We start from the raw sequence: 23,503 nt of genomic DNA, 5'->3' as shown, positions 1-23,503 counted from the left end.
AAGGTCTTGCTGTAAAAAATGTATATACAAAATATGAAAGCCCTACATGTAGTTTAAATATTCCAAGAAATATTTTTTAAAGATTTTTCCTACATGTATCAGCATGTAAAACTGATCCCTTACTGTGACCCCACCCTACCCCCAGAGACAATGATTTGAACAAACTTGAATCTACTCTATGTCAGGAAGTTCTCATGTACAAATTTCCACTTTCTTGGCCACTGAAATGGTTCTTGAGAAAAAGATTCTCTCTATATTCGAATAATTTTTTTGATCCCTTATTGTGGCTCCATCCTACCCCTGGGGGGCCATGATTTAACTACTTGAATCTGCACTATGTAAGGAATCTTTCAGTAAAATTTCAACTTTTTTGGCCCAGGGGTTCTTGAGAAAAATTTTTTAACGACCCTTCCCTATTTTAGCATTTTTGTGATTATCTCCCCTTTGAAGGAGGCATTGCTCTTCATTTAAAGAAACTTGAATCCCCTTCGCCCAAGGATGATTTGTACCATGTATGATTGAAATTGGCCTACTAGTTCTGGAGGAGAAGAAGAAAATGTGAAAAGTTAACAGACAGCAGACAAAATAAAGGTGATGAGCTTTCAGGTCAGTGAGCTAAAAAGCTAAAATTTTTGTTTTCCGTCCATAGATCATCTGTAATGTTCAAACCTTTGCTATCATAAAGTCGTTTGAGTATCTATATTGGTAATGGATTCAGCAATCCCCAGTCAATCTTATAAAACACAAGTCCCTGATCTGATATTGCAAAGACCAGATCACATTAGAATACTGTAAATGTATTACATTTGGCTGTGTATTCTATTTAGCGCCTTTGGCGGAACGCAGCTTCCGCTAAATCAAGTACATCGCTAAATGCCATCCGTAAATCTAGATGTTTAAAGTAATTCAGGAATGCGCTAAATCAAATCTACGCTAACTTGTTGAAAAAACGATTTCCGCCAAATATCGTACACGGCAAATATAATACGTTTACAGTATCTCCTTTTACCAAAGCTAAAACAAAGTAATACCAATAAAGTCAAACTTTATTATCAAATTTTGAAACTCACTTGAACAATTCTTGTCGACAATAACTATTTCAAAATCTTTTTTAAAACTGTTAGATCAGATCAAGCAATGAAATCACAAAACATCTACAAATGTTTGTCACAGACTTGTTAATATCACACAAGAGTGAAAGTTATTTTGATGTAAAGAATAAATAATACTGTCAATAATCACATACCGTCTGTGGAATTTTGATCAGCGGTTAAAAAAATGAACATTATAAAACACTTTAATATAAGAATTACTTTGAAGGGAAAATCACTATATTAAGTACACAAGAGGAGAAAAGTCTCACAACTTAGTCGGTGGTTAATGTGCAATCTTAGAGGCACAATTATTACTGACATTCTTGCTTAGGTGACAACATTCAATCCCAATAAATAATGAATTGTGATTAGATTTTACATAAATGCATTTCCATCTAAAATGAAATTCAAAACTGCACTGCTGATTTAATCCTCATTTTATGAAATATTTCTCGATAACAAAACACTTTTTCATTACTGAATGTTTTGTGTAAAATAATGCAAATATGGGAAGTGACCTCTTTTTAAAAAAAACCATGGTAAATACTAAATGCATCACAAAGGAAATTAATTACAAACAGCCAAAAAAAAATAAAAATAAATAAATAAATAAAAAAAAAAACAACAAAAAATCCGAACAACATAACATACAAAATCATAATATCATTTGCATTTGTTATATACCATGCATCAAAATGAAAGACCATGAAGAGACATTTGAATAAAATATGGTTTGTATTCATCACTCTTTAACATTAAGCACTAGTATGGAGCAATCTACAATGAAAAAATAACAACATAAAAAGAAACAAATTACAGACGAATATTGTAACAGCATCCTCTAGTAGCACTTATCAAGGTGTGTATTTACATGTTCATATAGGAATGTATATATGTCATGTTTACAAAAATAAAAACAACAATTTATCACAGTTTTGGGGGGTTTGTATGTGCTTAAAACTAGAGGTTAGGAGTAAAAGTACCTAAACAATACAATGTACTCTGTGAAGATGCGATGACTTTTGATGTAATACTTACAGTTGTCAAAACAAATACCATTAAAAAAAACCTCATTCATTATTTCGACTTTAATTCACAAGTCTCTTTTGTGGGAATTAAAATGATCGAAAATATCAATATTGAAAATTCCTCCATGTGGAATACATGATTTCAATAAATTAGCTGAAGCTTTTCCCCAAAAATTTCCGGTGAAGAATCCCACCAAATCTATCACAAATACATCTATAAGTCCTACTCTGTAGTTTCACACACTGCCTCAGTCAGGTTAAGCTCAGTTTTGGCACATTCACACTCTCATTGTTCTCATCTTCTTTTTAAACACTCCAGTCCAAGATTTCATAGGCCTTCAGACTTGCCAGAACGATGTAGATAGTCCACATGAAAAACAGAGTAAGGCTGCTACCCCATTTGATGAAGGGATTTTTGCCTCCAAGCTCTCCGCCAACAAACTGTAACATGTCAAATAATATATCATCAAATCAGGTGTAAATCATTGCACAATGATAGAAAATATATTTAGAATCAGGATTACGTAACTTCAGATTATGCATCAGTTGCCTCCCTTTGTGAAACACTTAATGCACGCTGGACTAACAAATATTTATACATGTATAATGAATTTTATAATAGTTATTATAAAGAGTAATTGTTCCAAAAATCTCGCAATACTTTTACCTTCTGCAACTTAAATATTGAATTTCTCTAAAAAAAGATATCTCAAAATTAAGTTTGGGATTTCTTTTATTTGAGCAGTCAAAATTTGAGTAAAATCTCAGTTTCAACTTAATTTTGTCCCCAAAACATCCAGGCCTGAAGAAGGCTATAGTGCAAAGCTCTAAAGTAAGATAGATGACAAGGATTGATTGATTGTATATTGTTTAACATCCCTCTCAAGAATATTTCACTCATATAGAGACGTCACCATTGACAGTAAAGGGCTGCAAAATTTAGGCCTATGCTCAGCGCTTACGGCCTTTGAGCAGGGAGGGATCTTTATCGTGCCACACCTGCTGTGACACGGGACCTCATTTTTTGCGGTCTTATCTGAAGGACCGCCCCATTTAGTCGCCTCTTATGACAAGCAAAGGGGTACTGAGGATCTATTCTAACCCAGATCCCCACGGGAGATGACAAGGAAGTTATGTTTTACTCTGCTAACAAATTATAAAATGGATTTCATTAAAATCTTCACAAAAGATAGCTTTGCTTTACTGCCAAGAGCTGATTTTGGGAGTGCATATGTAGCTGCTTATTTACAGGAAATTTGAACTACGACATTAGCTCAATGTAGTAGAGTCCTACTGTCAATCATGCAAGATAAGCACAGGGAGTGTGATCCGTCCTTGGATTAGTGACCATTTCGATAAGCACAGGGAGTGTGATCCGTCCTTGGATTAGTGACCGTTTCGATAAGCACAGGGAGTGTGATCCGTTCTTGGATTAGTGACCGTTTCGTTACACAGAGAGTTGGTGTGACTGTTTCATATTACACAGAGAGTTTGGGGTTTGCAATATCTGAATGCTTTTCTTTTGATGCATGTTCATTTACAACTTACATGCCAGTGGTTTGTTATATATTTACAATCCAATCTTTTTAATTTTATCTCATAATGGTATCATACATACATTCACCCACATAGTATAAGTAACAAATAATAGCAAGGTTGACAGTAAACATGTAAAGAATGGCAAAGACATTAATCAAAAATATTTTTCCATACAGCCCATATTGTACTGAATTTTTTTAACTGTTCTTTATAAATATTCAATCCGATCTTACCTTCCTCCTGAGTATCAGTATGATAATGCACAAAGCTCCTAAGGAGGAGAAGATGATAACACTCTGAGTTAAGTTTCCTGTAGGTACTTTATACTCGGTCCCATTGGCATAAGCATACATAGTACTCAACACCCAAGGCAGTCCTAAGCCAAGGAATACGTTCACACTATTACTGCCTACAAAGAACAATGTTCACACTATTACTGCCTACAAAGAACAATCAACAGCCAACCATAACTAAGTAAGACGTGCAATACTGGTACATGTACACTTAACATACTGTATGAAACATTATATATAAATATAGCTACCCAAAACCAGCACATTCATTAAATTGGAAACAATCTTAGTATTTTCGTAAAATATGGTAATTCGATCAACCAAACAAGCTACAGTCATGAGTATCTCTACCTGTTACATTTCCAATTGCAGCATCAGCATGCTCATCCTGTATGGCTGCTGTCCGACTGGCAAATGTATCTGGTAAACTGGTTCCCAAAGCAATAATAGTTATACCAGTTACACTGGTTTTCAGACCCACTACACAACCAAGCAAATGTCCAAGCTGCCACGGAAACAAAATTCATGCATATTAAAGTCAAGTACGATGTATCTAAACGCGTAATCTCATTAATTAACATTAAATTTATCTATTTCAAATCAATTTGTTCTGCAATGCTTTCATTTATCTTAAATAACATACCTGTTCAATAACTAATGTAAGTAATGCAATGTACACTAGGGAAAATACAAATGCTGGCCAAGCACCTAACATCGTCCTACAAGAAAGACAAAAGCATGATAACTAAAGGAGCTCTGATAATACAATATTCTGCTGTTATTTACATCTTCCTGTTGACCAGACTGAGACTTGAACCCCGAACCTTCTGTTACCTGTGCAGGTGCTCTATCAACTGAGCTACTGGACCGACACACCCAATCCCTGTTACACTGTGAATACTACTTATAGGAATAACTTACGTTGGTGGCACCATTGCTCCAACAAGTTTCCAAAAGAAGGTAAGGAAGTGAAGAAAATAATCCATGAACGATGGTGGGACATCATTTCCGTCATCATCCTGACCGCCCTCTATAGACATAGCACTGAAAAAAGAATTGTCACATTTAAGGAAGGATCTCCATTTTTCAGCATCCATCAAACAAGAGTACCACATAGTAGTACATTCCCTTGCATGAATCCTATGTATGACTTTAATGTATGACCTTTTGGTAAGTGTCTGACCTTAACACCTGTCTGCAGGGATTTATCTAGGTTGTTTTTACTACCGGTATAAGGTACCTTTCCCCTTTGGCAACAAATGGATATTTCCCCTTCCACAGATAAAAAATTCCCCATCATTTGTAGAAACTTGACAAAATTGTATGAGAATTTTCAACAAAAATCATTTTTTCCAAGTCATTTTCTATAATTGTCAGACTTACAATATAGATAAAATGAGTAATCAATCAATTTACATGGCTGTAATGATCTGTGGATATTATACTCCATGGATGTCCCCCACCACCATCCCCTGGAAGCTCAATGACTGCATTCTCAAAAATTCCCCTTAAATTTAAAATGGATAGTAACATCTAAATGCTGGGTAAAACCTTGGTCTGTCGATCAGCCTGAGACCGACAAATAATCGAGAGGATCGATGAAATTCAAAACATAGTCTAGCCATTGTGCTGGTAAATAACATGTTAGGTTTATGAAAAAATAAGACATTTACCTATAACAGACCAGGATAAAACGATAAAAATTAAAATACATGTAAATATTTTGAATAACAAGAGGCCCATGGGCCATATCACTCACTTGAGTCTCCTTAGCCCATATTCAAAGATTTTCCCTATACATTCACATGTAAAACTTTGATTCCCAATTGTGACCCCACCCTACCTCCTGGCAACATTATTTGAACAAACTCGAATCTGCACTATGTTAGGAAGCTTCTATGTAAATTTGAACTATTCTAGCCCAGTGGTTCTTGAGTAGAAGACTTTTGAATGACCCCACCCTATTTTTGTACTTATCTCCCCTTTGAATGGGACATAGCCATTCATTTGAACTTGGACCCTCTTTACCCAAGGACGATTTGTACCAGAGTTGATTGAAAATGGCCAGCTGGTTCTAGATAAGAAGATTTTTAAAATTTTCAGTGTATTTTCACTATTTTGCTATTATCTCCCCTTGGAGAAGAGTGTTGCCCCTCATTTGAACAAAATTGAATCTCCCTCACTTAAGATTGATTTGTGCCAAGTTTGATTGAAATTTACTGAGTGGTTCTGGAGAAGATGACCTCAACAACAGACAATGGAAAGTTTTGATCAGAAAAGCTCATTTGAACCTTCAGCTCAGGTGAGCTTAAAACAACGTGATTTTATTAGAAAATTGTTTTATTAATGAGTTCGGAGGTCTACATTACAAAATGTCTACCTTGTACATGATGATGTTTAAATGAAGGATCTGATATTGATGATGTAGTAAATTTAGAGATAGCAATTGAGAATGATGACTGATTAAATTCTGATTTTTCATTGTCTAACATTCTTGAATAAATCAAAATCAATTATAAAAATTTGCTACTACCTTTTATTAGTAAAAATTATGTAATACATTGCATTCTATTTGAGATACCAGTAGGACAGACAAATCTGGTACAGGACTATTAACTTTCTATGGTTACTGGTCCCGTCGACCAGCGAGTTAAAATGCTAAGCTGTGAACACTGCTTTTGGCTCAAATTCAATATCCTTCTATCTGAGAACAAGTATGAGAGTGAAAATGGAATGGTTTAAATGTTGTTCATAACATTGCTACATTTCATTATGAACTTATGGCCCAACTTAAAACCTTATTTGTGACAATGAAATCAAGAGTCACATTCCTCTCCCACTTCAGTTGATGCAGTAAGCATCTCAAATGGCATTCTTCATGTGTTGTCCACAATATTTTTCTTTCAGACTGACTATTATCTTGACCTAGTAACTATTTGATTCAGGAATCAATTACCCAGTAGACATTTTCTTTATTCACTTACCATTTCCAGTTTGTATCAGAAAGAGAACTGGAAATCATTCAATACAAGTACTGAATATCAGGGTGTAGTGATATCCCGATACATTCTGGCAATGAACCAGGTCTGTGATATAGATACAGAGTTGGGTTTGATAAAAATCAATCAAGTTAGATACAACAATCAATAACTGTAATTGCCTAAAAAAAAATTCTAAATTTTGAATACTAGGAAAATGTGTGGAACATTTTGACTGGCAAGTGGGTGGCCAAATTCTGCTCGGTGGTCATTGCATATTCTGGTAAAACAACAAATCTATTTGTTCATTTAAACTGTCGTTACAAATTAAACCCAACAGACAAGAACAAGCAATGATCATGTTTTCGCTTGTCTACAAGTTGTAATATTGGCGGCAGAGATAGAGTGTTTAATTTTGGAATGTCAAAAATTACAAAAACATCCCAATTCTATGGATAAATGGCTACTATAATTTGAGTGATATGATTAATAGTCTTGTTGATTGAATGGGTGCTTACAAATTGAAATTATTTTTTAAAACATAAAATTCTCATAACATTGACAGATCCATAGTTCATATGTTTTGCCAAATAAAAAGTTAAAACTTTACTTTGCTTTTTTAGTATTAATCTTTTCATTGAAAAAAGTAGATGCCCATCTTATCGTTAAACTCAATGTCACTGCATATATAAAAGTCACTTTTATATATGTTGTATTAAATAAATCTGGCCAATATACAGCTCTGCTGAATACGTCCAAGTGAACTTTTCTGATTGAAATGTGTGTTGTCTTTCCTTGTGATCGACTGTCATTGTAAACTTTTCACAATTTGATCTTCTCCAGAACCACTTACTCAATTTCAACCAAACTTGGAACAAAGTATCCTTGGATGAAGGGGATTCAAGTTTGTTCAAATGAAAGTCCATCTCCCTTTCCAGGGAAGAGATATTCAAGAAAAGGCCAAAAATAGGGTAGGGTCATTTAAATATTTTCTCAATAACCACTAGGCTAGAATAGATTAAACTTTAAAAATCTTTTCTCAAGAGCAACAGGGCTCTATGATTTGTCATTTTGACATGCAAGCCTTGCTGGGAGGTGTAGATTCAAATTTGTTCAGTATGTTGTAGGGTGGGTCCACAAGGAATAATTTCTTTTTACTCAGGAATATATTGAAAAAGTCTTTAAAAAACTTCTCATAAAGGTTAGGTTATGATTATAGTCATGTTTGATTGGCAAGCATCCTCAGGTAGTGTAGATTCCAGTTTATTCAAATCATAACCCTGCATCACAAACGGAGGGTAGAGTGGGGCTACAATAGAGGATCAGTATTTAATCATCCTTAGGTAGTGTAGATTCAATTTTGTTTGAACCATGGTCCCAGACGTGACGTAGGTTGTAGCCATAGTATGGATCAAATATTCAGTATATTTCAAAAAAATCTAAAAATTTTCTTCTCAAGGACTGGGATTGATTAGTCATACCAATATGCAAGCATTCCAATGTAGTGTCGAATTATATCTTATTAAATCATAGTCCCTGAGGCTAGGGTAGGACTAAAATATCAATTCAAGTTTTCATGAGAATATATATACTAGGATTCTCACTAGATGCTTTTATGTACGAAATATTGCATCACTGTTTATAGGGCATGTATACTTACTTCCTGAACTGCCCTCCCCATGTGATCGGTTCGTCTTCCTCCTCCTCTTTGATAACCTCGGCGATTCGATCCTCTAGTGATTCTAAAATAATCCCATACACCAGTGTAGCAGAAGTAGCTTAGTGCTTTATTCAAATGCCTCTTTTAGATATGGATTTGGAATTTACTAATTATTGTTATTATTTTCATTTTTTACTACTTTTACTGATAATAGACAATAATGATGAAGTCTGTCTTCATTGATTTTTATTTGAAATATCAAAATATATCATTATGATTCCCCCAAGGTTAAATAAGTTGATTGTGTGCAGGGCCCTCTGTATTATGAGTATAAGCAGCCTTACCTTTGTTTATATGACAGACTACAGCACTTCTGTGGCCTATTTTTGCACCCAAACTTGGATTTTTCAGTGCAACAACAAAGTTTTTAGATCCCTGAAAAAAAAATTTACAATCAGGTTTTCCAAATCATATTGTAATATACAATTAAAAAAAAATATCCTTTGAATTTTCATGCAAGTTGAGTTTTTTTTTTGGGGGGGGGGGGGGGGGGGGGGTGTTTGTTATGATTCAAAATTGCTGTTCCTTTAGTCTATGGACATAAAATTGGTATATAGAATAGAAGTATATGTCTATTACTAATAACAATTCAAAAAGTTTGTAAAACATTCAGCATGTAGAAAATATGGTAACCCTTTGACCTGAATATTCAGTAAGGTGATGGACAACCTTCCTTATTAATGAAGTTTGATAACTAGTATGTAATATATAACCATAACTCCCTACACAGTCTGATATCATATGAAGGGTTCTCTAGTCATTTTCCAGATAATAGTAGAAAACCTTGTGACCTTTTGACCTGAAAATCAATGGGGCAAATCAAACTGCATATCAAGTTTGATGACTATCAAGTAAAGAGTTTCTAAATCAGGTCACACAATTGGACAAGAAAAATCCATGACCTGAAAATTAAAAAGGGTCATTTACAAGTCAAGATCAACCTGCCAATGAAGTTTACTAACTATCAAAGGGCTCTTTAGCCACAGTTGGTGTTTGCATCATAGAAAGCTCTTTGGCTATGACCTTTTGACCTGAATCTAGCAGTCATGACCAACTGCCAATTTAGTTTGATGACTACTGTACATGAATCAGGGTTCTGAAGTTTTTGGTTGGACAACAATTGATTTATGCATGGTATACAGTCCAATGACCTGAAAATGAATAGGTCCTGCTAATTTGATAGGATGAACTTGCCAGCAGAGTTTGATAATAACCATGCAGATACATATGCAGGCTCTCTATTAGTTGGACAACATACATGTATCGACTACTGACCTATCAACACACCCACTGATGGATCAACCCACATGTGCAAAGCAATAACAGAAATTTAGAAGTGTTATTCCTAATAATGTAATGACTAATCAAAGCATAACAAAACTTAAATCCGTGAAAGTAAACAGAAAAAAGCTAAAAGTGAAAAAAGGCGAAATCTTGGGTTTCGTTTCTCTTCTTCAAATGCCACCATTCAAAGCACCAACATTATTACCCATGATGTTTCTTTAGGTGACAACTGATTCTTTTTAAAATGACTTAAACAATCGAAGTATTGTAGCATTGTTGTATTTGTCCTATTAAGAATTTCAAACAGAAAAATCACCATCTTCCCTCAAGTTTGGTCTGCTTCATATGCATCTATCAAGTAATTGTAATACCCCCCCCCCCCCCCCACAAAAAAAAAGAAAGAAAAGAAATTCCCATGTTAGTACATGTATTACTATATTATTATGGTTCTTTGATCTAGTGAGAAAATGATTATCAATAACTAGCCAATATATTCTATTATGCCTGTATCATTAAAACTACCATATCGCTAAAACTGTCTTATCAGGATCAAACCCTACAAAATGGGCATATTTGAAATATTGTGCATTATTGCAAAACCAGCTCTCCATACCTTACTACTAAAATTAGGCTGCATTTTATGTCTGCACAATTATACAAACATTTCATACTCTCAGTCCCTGTGTTATGTATGAGCCTCTAAATTCTCAGTACATTTATTAGTAATTCATTACTTCAACCAATATTGTGACCTTGACCTTTTCTATATAACCTTCAGCTATACCATGAAACACCCTCAGGTAATATAAACCTTTGTGTTAAATATGTTTGTCTGTACAGTTTCACACAGATGTTGTCCAAGTTACAAAGATTACAATTTATTCTTTCAAACAGGAATAAAAAAGTTGTTTATTTGCCAACACGTATACCATCTTTTTATACATTCAATACATAAAGAATATGTAAATCGAGTGTAAACAAATCAAAGCTCTCAGTGACAATGACCTTCTCAAAGGCATGTACATATTAGGAATATAACCCCAGGTCGAAAGCTGAGTCAAGATGAGCACCTCACTTTCTCTGTTGCAAAGATATGGACCCAACATGAAGGAGGACTGCAATACAGGCATTCTCTCCCAAAATTTGTTTGTGGATTGTATATATATAGGGGAAAAAAGCAATTGTAGCATTAACTAAAAATCAGAGGGAAGACAGTATGTGTTACTTAATTATGTCAAAAGTCACATTTAAAACAGGAAATGAAATGTGCCCAATTTTCAAAGTGCCATTGGAACTTAAAAAAAGTAAATGTAAAAGCTTTCTGGGGGATAATTAAAAGCAATAGGAAACAGCATAAGGAAATATTTACCATACTCTGCAGGTACTAAAACAATTAAGTTACAAAAATAACTCAGCAGTACATTACAATGACAGGATATGTAAAAAAGAAAAAGGAAAGCGTGATCCAAATCATTCCATTACCACAAAATATAAAAATTCACATCGGTATATAAGTACATTTATGTACCAAGGACAATGTCTTAAAAACCAATATTACATAGTAACCAACATATTGAATAGTTTTTAAGTTCATAAGAACCATATACCCCATACTTTCATTTTTGTAGAGGACTATGTATGATTTTAAAGCTTTAAAGGAAGACTAAATCTTCTTTTTTAAATTTCATGAATGAGATCATGTTCAAATACAGTTTCATATTACTCATCTACAGTCAATTGAAGTACATAGCATTTATAGTGATCCAAAATGCTCATTTTTGTGAACTGTTTTCTTTCCGAAAAGACAGAGTGCAGCTTTAGACAAACAAAATTTTCCTATCATATATATATATACATTTGTATAGGAATGATAAATCTATAATATAAATACAGAGTTTGTCCAAGCCTGCAATTGAATTTTTCTAGAGTAATAAGATATCCAATGACCACATCTCCCCTTCGCATTAGTGTAATTAACTGCTTGACAGGAAGGCATCAACCTATCTACTCATAAAATCTACCACATACACATCTTTGATGATCTTGAATCTCATCAAAACCGGAACAGACAGTGTGATGTAAAAAATTATTGATTTTTGTGGTCTTGAATACAAAAGAAACCCACATCATGGCAGTCTCTATAGATAGCGAGAATTTCAATTTTTAATGTTTTCAAATTAGTACTGAAGCTTATCTAGGTTGTATATCAGCAGAATAGTATGACAAATCTTTATCACATAATTAATCCTATCATTTATCATGTAAAATTGTTTTTGGGTTGCCTTCCCCTTTAAGCCCACCTCATTTCATTATTTCTCAACTATCTTCCATTGATAAAAGACATGGCCCTAAATTTTTTAACAAAACAACAACATACCACCCAATTTTTCATAAATTCTCATTATCTCCCCTTTCAAGAGTGTGACCTTTCATTTTAACAAACTTGAATCCCCTTCACCAAAGGATATTTTGTGCAAAGAGTGGTTGAAATTGGTTCAGCAATTCTTGAGAATATGATATTTAGAATAGAATAGAATAAATAGACTAGAATTGATTTATTGAAACCAATTTGGGGCCCTTGAGGGCATGCAAGTAAAGAGCAACACACATAAGAAGTCAAAATTGATAGCACAACATGTCGACAAAAAAAAACCAACAAAAAAAAACCAACCAGACTACAGAAGATTATTGCGATGGGGATTATCTGTAATAAATGCTTATTTGACATATGTAATTAATATATGTACAGAAAAGAACCTGGACATGTAACATATACACTTGTACTAGAGTATTAACATTATTACTCATTTACATTTGTTTGCTTCTTTTTAAGATTATATAATGCACTATCTTTTGCTTTAAAAATATTGATTAAAAAACTGCCTAGCTTGATAATCAACATATCATTTTCATTAGACATAATCCATAGAAATTTTTCCTTATTTGTTAAACTATAATATTTTTTTACTATTTTTAGCAATATCCTCAAAAAATTCACGTTTATCCTGTTTATATAAGGGACATTCAATCAGCGAATGAATGAATATCTAAAATTTAACATCCAATTTTTCATAATCATCGCCTTGAAAGGTGTGGCTGTTCAAGTAGATAAACTCAATCCTTCACCTAAGGATACTCTGGTGTCACATCCAACTTTTTATGATTTTTATAATTCTCAATAATCTCCTCTTTGAGGAGTGTGTGACCCTTCATTTGAATAAACTTGAATCCTCTTCACCTAAGGATGCTTTGTAACAAGTTTGGTTAAAATGAGCTCATCAGTGTCAGAGAACACATTGATTGTGTGGAAAACTTAACGACGAAGACGCCAATAAAATTTTGATCAGAAAAAATTACTTGAGCCTTTGATATCAAGGGAGATAAAATCTGCATAAAAAAATCACCATTTTTGATTTACTATGTCTTGATATCAACAAGAGGCCCATGGGCCTTAATGGAACCTGAGTATCATAGCCCATACAGGTAGTCTCATATTTGCATATCATCCTCAATAGGGAGTCTTTTGTGCAAATGTTTATGATCTTTCAAAATACATACAATTTTTATTCATTTACAGAAAAAGGAAAAATGAAAGTTTGAAGCATATGAATCATTTTAACATTCCCTAATGTTTTAATACATTTTCACTATAAGGGCCATATTGGCCCTGCCCTAGGGTCTGAACCCCGGACCCAGGAGCCATGAATTTCACAATTTATGTAGAGAGCTTCATGGACATCATAATCATGCATTTAATTTTTCTTCCACATGTTTGGAAGTAGAGAAGATTTTTGAAAATATGGCCTTTTTAAAGCATATTTGGGCCCATCCATGAGGCCCCAGAGGTGGTAAGGTAATAAATTTCAAAATTTACAGCCCTCTTATCCTAGAGATGCTTCACACCAAAAACGGTAACAATTGATCTTGTAGTTTTCAAGAAGTTAAAAAAGTAAAATTATTATACTTTCATGTGTTTGTAATGAACATGAAATACCTGCATTGATAGACAAAACATTGCATGACAATGATTGATAAAATGTCAACAGACGTAAGACAGTAAGTTTTTCTGCTTTGTTGTTTATATATAACGTTTAGTAAAATAAAACAAATATTGCATGTAGTTGAGGGTAACATTGAAAATTTTACCCCTTCAGAAACCATTGTCAACCTCAACTACGACTCGGTTGACAATGGTTTTCTCGGGGTGAAAATTTTCAATGTTAACCTCAACTACATGCAATATTTATGTATTGTTAGTGGGTGATGCACAACGACGGACGATGACCAACCGCAATAGGTCACCTGAGTGACTCAGATGACCTAAAAATTATGACAAAATGATTATGAAGTCATAATTCCAATGCTATGTCATTTTGATCAAAAGATTCTTGCACAAAATACACTTTATTGTGAAACGAAAGCATGACTGTTGATTTTGATGTTTATATATAACGTTTAGTAAAATAAAACAAATATTGCATGTAGTTGAGGGTAACATTGAAAATTTTACCCCTTCAGAAACCATTGTCAACCTCAACTACGACTCGGTTGACAATGGTTTTCTCGGGGTGAAAATTTTCAATGTTAACCTCAACTACATGCAATATTTATGTATTGTTAGTGGGTGATGCACAACGACGGACGATGACCAACCGCAATAGGTCACCTGAGTGACTCAGATGACCTAAAAATTATGACAAAATGATTATGAAGTCATAATTCCAATGCTATGTCATTTTGATCAAAAGATTCTTGCACAAAATACACTTTATTGTGAAACGAAAGCATGACTGTTGATTTTGATGGACAAATAGACCTTCAATCATATATAGTCCTTTACATTCCCAGTAATCAAACATAGGATATCCAATAATTATTGCATATTTATTTATTGCATCACATTCAGTGATGCTGGTTTTTGTCATAGTGTGTATATGTACCTTGGAATCCTTGTTGATTTTGATTTCTATTGTTTTGCTGGTTTCTTGATGTTTAAATTCCAGCGTTCCGGACACCTGGATGTAGTCCACATCTTTAGAAAGACTTGTCCCACCTACTGCTGTACCATCGCTGCAAAAAATGAAACTTGTTTTAAGATCTTATCCATAAAACTAAAATAAACTTAATGAAATCAGATCCTGTCTCAAGCTTTGTAATGAATATACAGTGAAAATATTAAGACTCCAATCAAAAGTTGAGCTCAATCCAATTCTATGGCCCAGAAACCTGATATACATGCAGTCTATTTCCAAGCAAAACCAAACTCTATTTTGGCAGCTACTGCCATGACATCTTACATGGTGGAATATTCCATTGTGACCTTGCCATCCAATCCGTAATCTCTCTCCACATTCACTCTGACTTTCCCTGATGACAGATCAGCATAGGTATGTGGAGTCTCAAACTGAAATTCTCCAGGTTCTGTCAAATTGAAGAAGAAATTAGAGTAAATTTAAAACAATGCATTGAAAATCATGTATGTTCAATATAAAATTGGAAAAATTGTAAACATTGTCTATAGCTTATATACAGGTTACAGTGAATACATATTACCACGAGGTAATATTCACATCCCCCACAAATAAACAGTTCATATTAAGTACAATTCTTATGTCAAAGCTACATAGAACTTCTACATTGCAGTGAATAAGATTTCTGCATTGAGAAAAAAAATACCAACCATCATCATCAACAACGGTAACCCTGGTAACGCTGGGATCCCCGAGAGATGTACCTTTTGTTGCATTTTTGAGAATCACGTAAAAGTCACAATCATTCTCAAACTGATTGTCATTGACGATGTCAATTGTGATGCACTGTCGATACTCGGTGTCCTTGAAGGTCTATAATAAAATTACTAAAATATCATGAAGGTCTATCACAGAATTACTAAAATATAAAGGTGTATGAAGGTCTATAACAGAATTACTAAAATATCATAAAGGCGCATGAGCACAAGAATTTGTTAGTATGCTCATTTTACTTCAACCCACATTATTGTACAAATCGCAGGCTGCGTATGCATGTGTGATAACAATATGTGCAAAATCATTTCATATGTGCTGGATTCATCCACAAACATTTATTGAAAAATAATTTGCATTCATGAAGATTTACAAATTTCAAGTATTTGTGATGCAGTTTTGTTTCTGTGGTCATTGGATCTCCCTAATACTGACCAGGACACCGGTCTGGTATTTGAAATCTTTGCCAGCTTTCCCTGATCCCTCCCTGGTCTCAAACTCTACATTGACTGTCCCCTCAAACACCTGTTCTACATTTTGTTTGTTGGCCGGGTTGGCAGTGGGGGGAATCGGTGTAGGCTGGGTGGAGCCATTCTTGAAAGCAACTGTGTCTCCATTCTGTAATGGATATTAACAATACACTGTATATCAGTTCATGTGTTAGGATTTGGAGAAATCCCTGGCAGTTATAAAGCAGCAGTTTATTGGTACATGTAATGAATAATCAAATCTTTTGCCTCACCATGGAATAACAATAAATATGATTCCATAAATATTCTAATTCAAAATAAAAATTTCCATTTACCATAATCTGTGCTTTCATCCCAGCTTTTCTGCAAAGTCAAAGACATAAAATTGTGTGAATTATGTGTTAATAGAGGATCTCTAGCTAGTTCCAGAACCGCAAACTTCAATATCTGTCCTTTAAATATCAAAATGTCAATGCACAACTTCTCTAATTAACATAAGATGAATCTAAAAAATTCCATTTTTAAGATTGCATTAAAATTCAAGGTCATGCAATGAAGTTTACGAGTATTTATCCGTCTTGAAAAAGAAATCTAAGCTGTTAAACAAACTAAAAACATCTTTGTTTTTCACTTACATAATAGACCCCTGCCCAGAAATCACACACTTAAGAATTCTACAAATGTTTGTGTAATGCACCTTTTATGTTCATTTGCCTGAGATACACAAAATCAAACAAAAACAATTAAGTTTGTGAAGACAAAGTCACGTGTAAACAAAGATGCAGTAATGTATTTTGTCTCTTACTCACATCGATATAAACAAAGTATTCAAGCAGAATCAATGACATTTAAGAAGATATATTACTCCTAAATTTTTAGTAAAACTTTTCTTTTATAGATCGAGGTCTAAGAATGTTGAATAACATCCTTGAAAAACTGTAGGAACATGATGAAGAAAGTTGTTTTTGGTAGCAACAATTCTTTCTTCTCTTCAAATTGAAAAGAACAAGAAAAGGGTCAAGGAGGGAAACTTACGGCATATTTCTGTGAAAAAGAACATCAATAGTAAGCTTCCCTGCACTCTCAAGAACAGCATATCTGTCTGATGCAAATGTAAACTTTCCATACAAGTCACCTACATTATCAAGAAAAGAAATCATCAGTTGATTTGATTGATTTTTCTGAAAAATTAATTTTGTTACATTGTAAAAGAAAAACATGGGGAGGCATTTATTGATCATTATTTCTTTGAAACAATTTCAAAGCCATAAATTTTATTGTTTCAGAAGTCCAACTGCAATATCGTAATAAAATCTAAAAACATTATATTTTCTTAATTCAAGTTTGTGTAAAATACTTTGGAGTCAATAGAAATGCCCCACCTCCATATCAGTGAGTGAATTTACAGGGAATATAAAGCAAAAACTTCTCTTAGTAAAACAATACAAATCAAATGATCAAAATGACATATACAATTGGAGATGGTTGCAAGAACTAACCTGCAGGCATTTTGCCGTCCTTGTTTGCCTGGTTGATGGTCTGAACCTGTTTAACTAATTCAGCAAACCTAGCAGACTTGTGGCCACTACCAACTCTCTTCTTCGTTCCAGTCATAGCACTGACCACGGCATGGCGAAACCTGCCAATTCAATGTTTAAAAGTTCATTTCAAACATCACAAATTATGATTAACTGTATTCAAAGTTCAATTGACAATCTACATTTTTTGTCTCATATAAACTGTGCTGACATTAATTAGGTCACACCACATAATGTCCTGGGAATTACATCAAACTTATAGATGAAAGTCACGCAACATGACATCCTGGGATTATGTCATCATGATGCATTTAATTCCTCTGTTTCCATTTTGTTGCTTTATGTCAAATAAAATTCAAACTTATTTTGAATTAATCAAATTACATCAAATGTATTTTGAAAAAATTGAATTATAATTAATCTCTACTCATTTAATGTGATATAAGGAAAAATCTAATACTAACTTATGTCACATTAAATGAGTAGAAATTACTTGAATAAAGAAAGGATGTGCAAATAAGACAATTTCATACATTTCATGCATGAAGGCAAGAGAACATCAAGTAATTCTAGATCGGTATAAATATCATACAACTGTAGAACACTGCACTGCTACAACAAATAGTAAAGTCAGGAATAAGTTGACAAGCCTTCACAGTGCATAGCATTGAGTGAGATTCACTAATGTCTATAGATTACACAAGCTCACTATAATGTCTATAGATTACACACACAAAGTCCATCAAATAGGATTTGCATCTTCTTGTTTAGAAAAATGGGAATTTAGTGCTGAATCATGATACAATTGAGATGACACCTTAATAATATCAGTAAATGTACTCCCCCTAAAAGATCATTACCCAAAAAATGCACTAGGTTGTAGAGCTTAGATATAGTCAAGCATTCACTACAAGATACTGAATCTTTTCCTCTAAATGTGTGATAGATATGAAATTTGCAATTATCCATGTAAAACTTTGAAATGAATGGGATCATATATCAATCATATTAAATGAGCAGAAACATTCATTTTCCAGCTGTATGTTGTTTGACCAGTATAAAATTCTGGCCATAATACACCTTAAATCACAGCTGAAACTTTTTTCAAATTCTGCCTGGAATTCTACAGTAAAATAATTATCCACATGTAGACCTGGACTTATAATTGTATGTAAATGGGATTCTGACTGTTAAATTGTCACAGAAATTAAGAATCTGTTGAATTAAATAATTTGAGACAAAGTGTATATTCTGAGATTGCACTTCTATTCAATTGTATGTTATACATTCACTTATATACTTTCAAGATCTGACCAACAGTATAGATGGACAAAACAATCGTGATTTATTGAAATATATTATAAAATCTAGGCCATCATACTAATGTAGAAAAATTAAGTCATTTCTTTTAAAACAAGAAATATTTCAGAAACATGTATGACCCTGTGGTACAAAATTGAAAAGGGTACGTTATACACATGTATCATTTGATATTGATAGTAGTGCCAAAACACAAGATATTGAGTGGACAATATCTTTCTATGTCAAGAGTTGTTTGACCCTTGATCTTGTGACCTCAAAATCAATAATGTTCATCTACTCCTAAGGATGTACCAGTGTACCAAGTTTAGTGTCCATCAAGCAAATGATTCTTAGAATATAGGAGGCAATATATTACGATGTCCAGTTTGCCCTTGAACTTTGACCATGTCAGCCCAAAATTGATAGGGGTCACCTACTCCATATGATGTACCAGTGTAACAAGTTTGATGTCTGTCAAGCAAAGGGTTCTCAAGATATTGAGCAGACAGTATCTTCCTATGTTCAGCTTGATACTTGACCTTTGACCATCTCACCTAAAAAACAATAGGGGTCATCTACTTCTTAAGGTACCAGTAAATCCAATTTTCTGTCTGACAAGCAAAGGGTTCTCATGATGTTAAGACAGTATCTTCCTACGTCCAGTTTGACCCTTGACCTTTGACATTGTGACCTCAAAATCAATAGGGGTCATGTACTCCTCACAATGTACATGTACCAAGTTTGATATCTTTTAGGAAAGGGTTCTCAAGATATTGAGTGGACATATATCTTCCCATGTCTAGAGTGGATTGACCAATCAATAGGATTCCTGTTCTACTCATAACCAACCCATGTATGAAATATCATTACAATACAGTGAATGGTTCTCAAGATATTGAGCGGACACATGTGGTCTATTGACTGATATACTGACAGACTAACAGGTGCAAAAGCAATATGCTCCTCTTGTTTGATTAGGGGGTATAATGAATTTGTTTAATAGTAACTACAGATCTTTGTGTCTAAGCAAGTCAAATGAAACCATTCATATTCTTGAAGGTACTTCTATGTGTGAGTGGAGTAAATTGTGTGAGCTAGTTTCTAAATTATGTAGCATTCAAAATTACATTATTTCCCATGCACTGTGAGAACTCTGACTTAGAAAATACAATTTTTCACAAAACAAACCTTCTCATGATGAAACTCTCAAACAGAGAAATAATAAAGCAATGTGGAACATTTATAAACTTTATAAATTCATAACAAAGAGCATATGCTTTATTCATAACTCAACTTTGCTTTGGAGAATTCTGACTTGCATGAAATATCATAAAATAGTTGGTAATTTTAAGTCAAAGTATACAGATACATTCAAGCAAGAGCATATGAATTATGATGCAGGTATAATGATTTTTAAATCCTTGTATCAGCATATATGTTTAGCAATTACTAAGTAAATGTACATAAAAAAACCTGATCGAGTTATTTCCCTTGCAAACCTTTTCCAAAGTACACGTAAATAAAAACTGGGAAATTTTTTATCAAAACCAAATTTATAAGAACAAGAAAGTATAAGTGAGAAAATGCAAATAGGTAGAAAAATCATACTACTGCTAGCTGATACAAACAGAAAATCTTCATGCAATTTTCTAACATGGTGAAATAATAGCTACTTACTCTGCTAGCAGTAACACTACAGATATCTGCTAGTTTGTGTAGTACATTTGCTACAATTTTACATACCGAGCTTTGTTCAATACACTGGTGTTGATATTTTTATGATTTCTACACCATAAAACAACATGTCAATTAAAAACACACCAAAAGAAAGACAGTTAATTGTTCAAAAGGAAATACGATAAATTCTACAATAACACACTCAAATTTAAACAAATTATGCTTTCTTTGTGAGAATTGAATAAAATCAATCGTTATTTCATCACTTTCATTATCAAATTCTCATGTAAATCATGCATGGAGCAATAATCTACAGATTAAGAACTAAGAATACAAAAACTAATTTACATTTTCTGGACTATTAGGATTCTAATTCTTATCTGATTTCAAAGAGAGGGCATTGTTCTCCTTGTTTGAAATCCATTATGGATTACTTCTATAGATGAAATGTACACTACAACATGGACAATTAATGTATATGGAAATCAAGAGTTGAAAAACTGGGAGGGTGTTTCTGACCTCAGAATAAGATTAACTAGCACTATAGTAGTTTAGTATAATCCATTCTAAGCATGTTATTTATGGCGAATTAATGCCACGAGTGTTAATATATATGTACTTGTAAGTTAGTTGCAATCTCTTTATACCTAGCTGGTGCATATATTTTGCAATTATAAAAGCCATGAATACAGAGTGCATTTCATCTACAAGTATTATAAGTTCATGTGTCTTCATAGTAACAGTAGAGCATGTACATAGATTGGTATAATCATGATCAGACAAAGTGAAAGACTGCTCTATCAGTACTAGGTCTTCAATGTTTTACCTTCTGTAAGAATTTCCAGAGCTGTTACAGAAAATCTACTTGTATTACACACAACTTACAACCACCAGTGGAAGTACACACAACTTAGAACCACCAATGGATGTAAACACAACTTACAACCACCAGTGGAAGTACCCGAAACTTACAACCACGAATGGAAATATACACTCAACTTACAACCACAAGTACACACAACTTACAACCACCTGTGGAAGTATACAAACAACTTACAACCACCAGTGGAAGTACACACAACTTACAACCACCAGTGGAAGTACATACAACTTACAACCACCAGTGGAAGTACACATAACTTACAACCACCTGTGGAAGTATACAAACAACTTACAACCACCAGTGAAAGTACACTCAACTTACAACCACCAGTGGAAGTACACACAACTTACAACCACCAGTGGAAGTACATACAACTTACAACCACCAACATCTGCTTTGGAATTAGTGTGGTGTAACCCATGCAGATAATATTACTCTAGCTGTTCTTTTACATTGGTTGCTTACATATATAAAAGCATATTAAAGGCAATTAAAAGTGTTCTTTGTATATTACTGAGCTTTGTTACTGTATAGTTAAATACATCTTAACATCACTGAGCTTCATTGACAAGTGATTTCATACATCATTGAGTTTAGATACTATAAAATGATTTTATATCATTGTACAGAACGAGTTTTGTTTATCACTGAGCTTTGTTACTACATGGTTACACATATCACTGTCTAGGTTGATTAAGGAGGTAATTAAGGTATGCCAGAGAAATTTGATATGGATGAAAAGTGGAGGATATGTACAGCAATATTTTGAAATTGAAAACTTTCAAATTTACTTTATTTAGTCCAAAAATGCAGTTTTAGTAGAAAGCAATCAATTTTTTTTTTTTAAAACCCCTGCTTGACTCGAACCCACAATCTACAGTTCAGCAGTTGACATGCTAACCTACTGAGCTACTGCATGAGCTTGGCAATGATTTTTGAAATGAATAGACAAATATTGCTGATATTCATATTTCCATCCATGTTCTAAAAGGAAGTCAGCCATTATGATGATGTAGAGTACCTCCTTAAATACATCTTTGTACATCACTGAGCTTTAGAATGTAACAGGAAGGGAGAAATGCAATGGACCAGACAGGGATTTGAACTTATGCTCCCTGAAAATCTAGTCAGGTGCTCTAACAACAGAACTATCTGGCACAGGCAATCAACCACATTCCTTCCTCCTTAAATGTCTTCACACCTGAAGACATCAATCCAGGATCTTTATCCCCTGGCAGGCATTTTCACCTGTCAGTTCCAGGGGCTGGTCAACAGCACCAAATGTGACAGGAAAGAGTCTATGGTACCAAATGTAACAGGAAAGAATAAAATGCAAGGGACCATACAGGGATTTGAACCCGGGCCCCTTGAATCTTTAGTCAGGTGCTCTACCGACTGAGCAATCTGGCACAAGTGAATGAAGTTTTCAATGAACCCGACTGACTGTCACATTTACATCACTGAGATTTGTTACATCACTGAACTTTGTTACATCACTGAACTTTGTTGCTAAATTATTACAGGAGACTCTCAATATCTCAAAGTTCAAGGGACCTTGACAAAACTTTGAGAGATCAAGAGATTGAAGGTTCAATCAAATCCGGATATCAAAGTTCTGACCATTATGGTTCAGATTTGATAGTAAATGGAAGTGTCTATTTACAACATTATTATCCAATTATTCTCTCAAAATTACTGTCTCATTGTCAAGTCAAAATAAACGTTTGGAAATTAAACAGCATCCTCCCACTCTGCAGTTAAAATTGGCCAATATAACAATTAATTATCTACCCCAAAAAGGAAGCACAGTTGTAGGGTTAAAACTGACCAATTAAACAATTAATTATCTACCCCAAAAAGGAAGCACAGTTGTGAGGTTAAACTGACCAATTAAACTATTAATCATCTACCCCAAAGAGAAGCATAGGTGCAGTGTCACCTTTGTAACAACCT

At 33.8% G+C, this 23,503-nt stretch overlaps 1 protein-coding gene across 20 annotated transcripts in view; it reads right to left on the bottom strand.

Moving 5' to 3' along the window:
- Positions 1 to 1,028: 1,028 nt before the first annotated feature.
- The window catches only part of LOC125649575 (sodium/calcium exchanger 2-like), a 100,484-nt gene continuing 78,009 nt past the window's right edge, over positions 1,029 to 23,503 (bottom strand). For 9 of the 20 annotated variants that reach the window (XM_048877204.2, XM_048877208.2, XM_056164536.1 and 6 more), the window contains 16 exons: positions 20,734 to 20,775; positions 17,650 to 17,789; positions 17,186 to 17,285; positions 16,486 to 16,513; positions 16,116 to 16,298; positions 15,617 to 15,779; positions 15,234 to 15,357; positions 14,877 to 15,006; positions 11,306 to 11,320; positions 8,937 to 9,027; positions 8,593 to 8,674; positions 4,876 to 4,998; positions 4,598 to 4,673; positions 4,306 to 4,459; positions 3,895 to 4,070; positions 1,029 to 2,563 (listed from right to left, as the gene is read on the bottom strand). In XM_048877204.2, coding sequence (XP_048733161.1) covers positions 2,429 to 2,563; positions 3,895 to 4,070; positions 4,306 to 4,459; positions 4,598 to 4,673; positions 4,876 to 4,998; positions 8,593 to 8,674; positions 8,937 to 9,027; positions 11,306 to 11,320; positions 14,877 to 15,006; positions 15,234 to 15,357; positions 15,617 to 15,779; positions 16,116 to 16,298; positions 16,486 to 16,513; positions 17,186 to 17,285; positions 17,650 to 17,789; positions 20,734 to 20,775 — 1,762 coding nt within the window. In that variant the 3' untranslated portion in view covers positions 1,029 to 2,428. The remainder of the gene's footprint in view (positions 2,564 to 3,894; positions 4,071 to 4,305; positions 4,460 to 4,597; positions 4,674 to 4,875; positions 4,999 to 8,592; positions 8,675 to 8,936; positions 9,028 to 11,305; positions 11,321 to 14,876; positions 15,007 to 15,233; positions 15,358 to 15,616; positions 15,780 to 16,115; positions 16,299 to 16,485; positions 16,514 to 17,185; positions 17,286 to 17,649; positions 17,790 to 20,733; positions 20,776 to 23,503) is intronic. The other 11 variants (XM_056164538.1, XM_056164539.1, XM_056164534.1 and 8 more) reach the window with 3 other exon arrangements.

The sequence above is a fragment of the Ostrea edulis genome, chromosome 5 (genome assembly GCF_947568905.1).
Source record: "Ostrea edulis chromosome 5, xbOstEdul1.1, whole genome shotgun sequence".
NCBI lineage: Eukaryota > Metazoa > Mollusca > Bivalvia > Ostreida > Ostreidae > Ostrea > Ostrea edulis.
The sequence above is the reverse complement of the archived record's forward strand: the minus strand, read 5'-3'. Positions and strand labels throughout refer to the sequence as shown.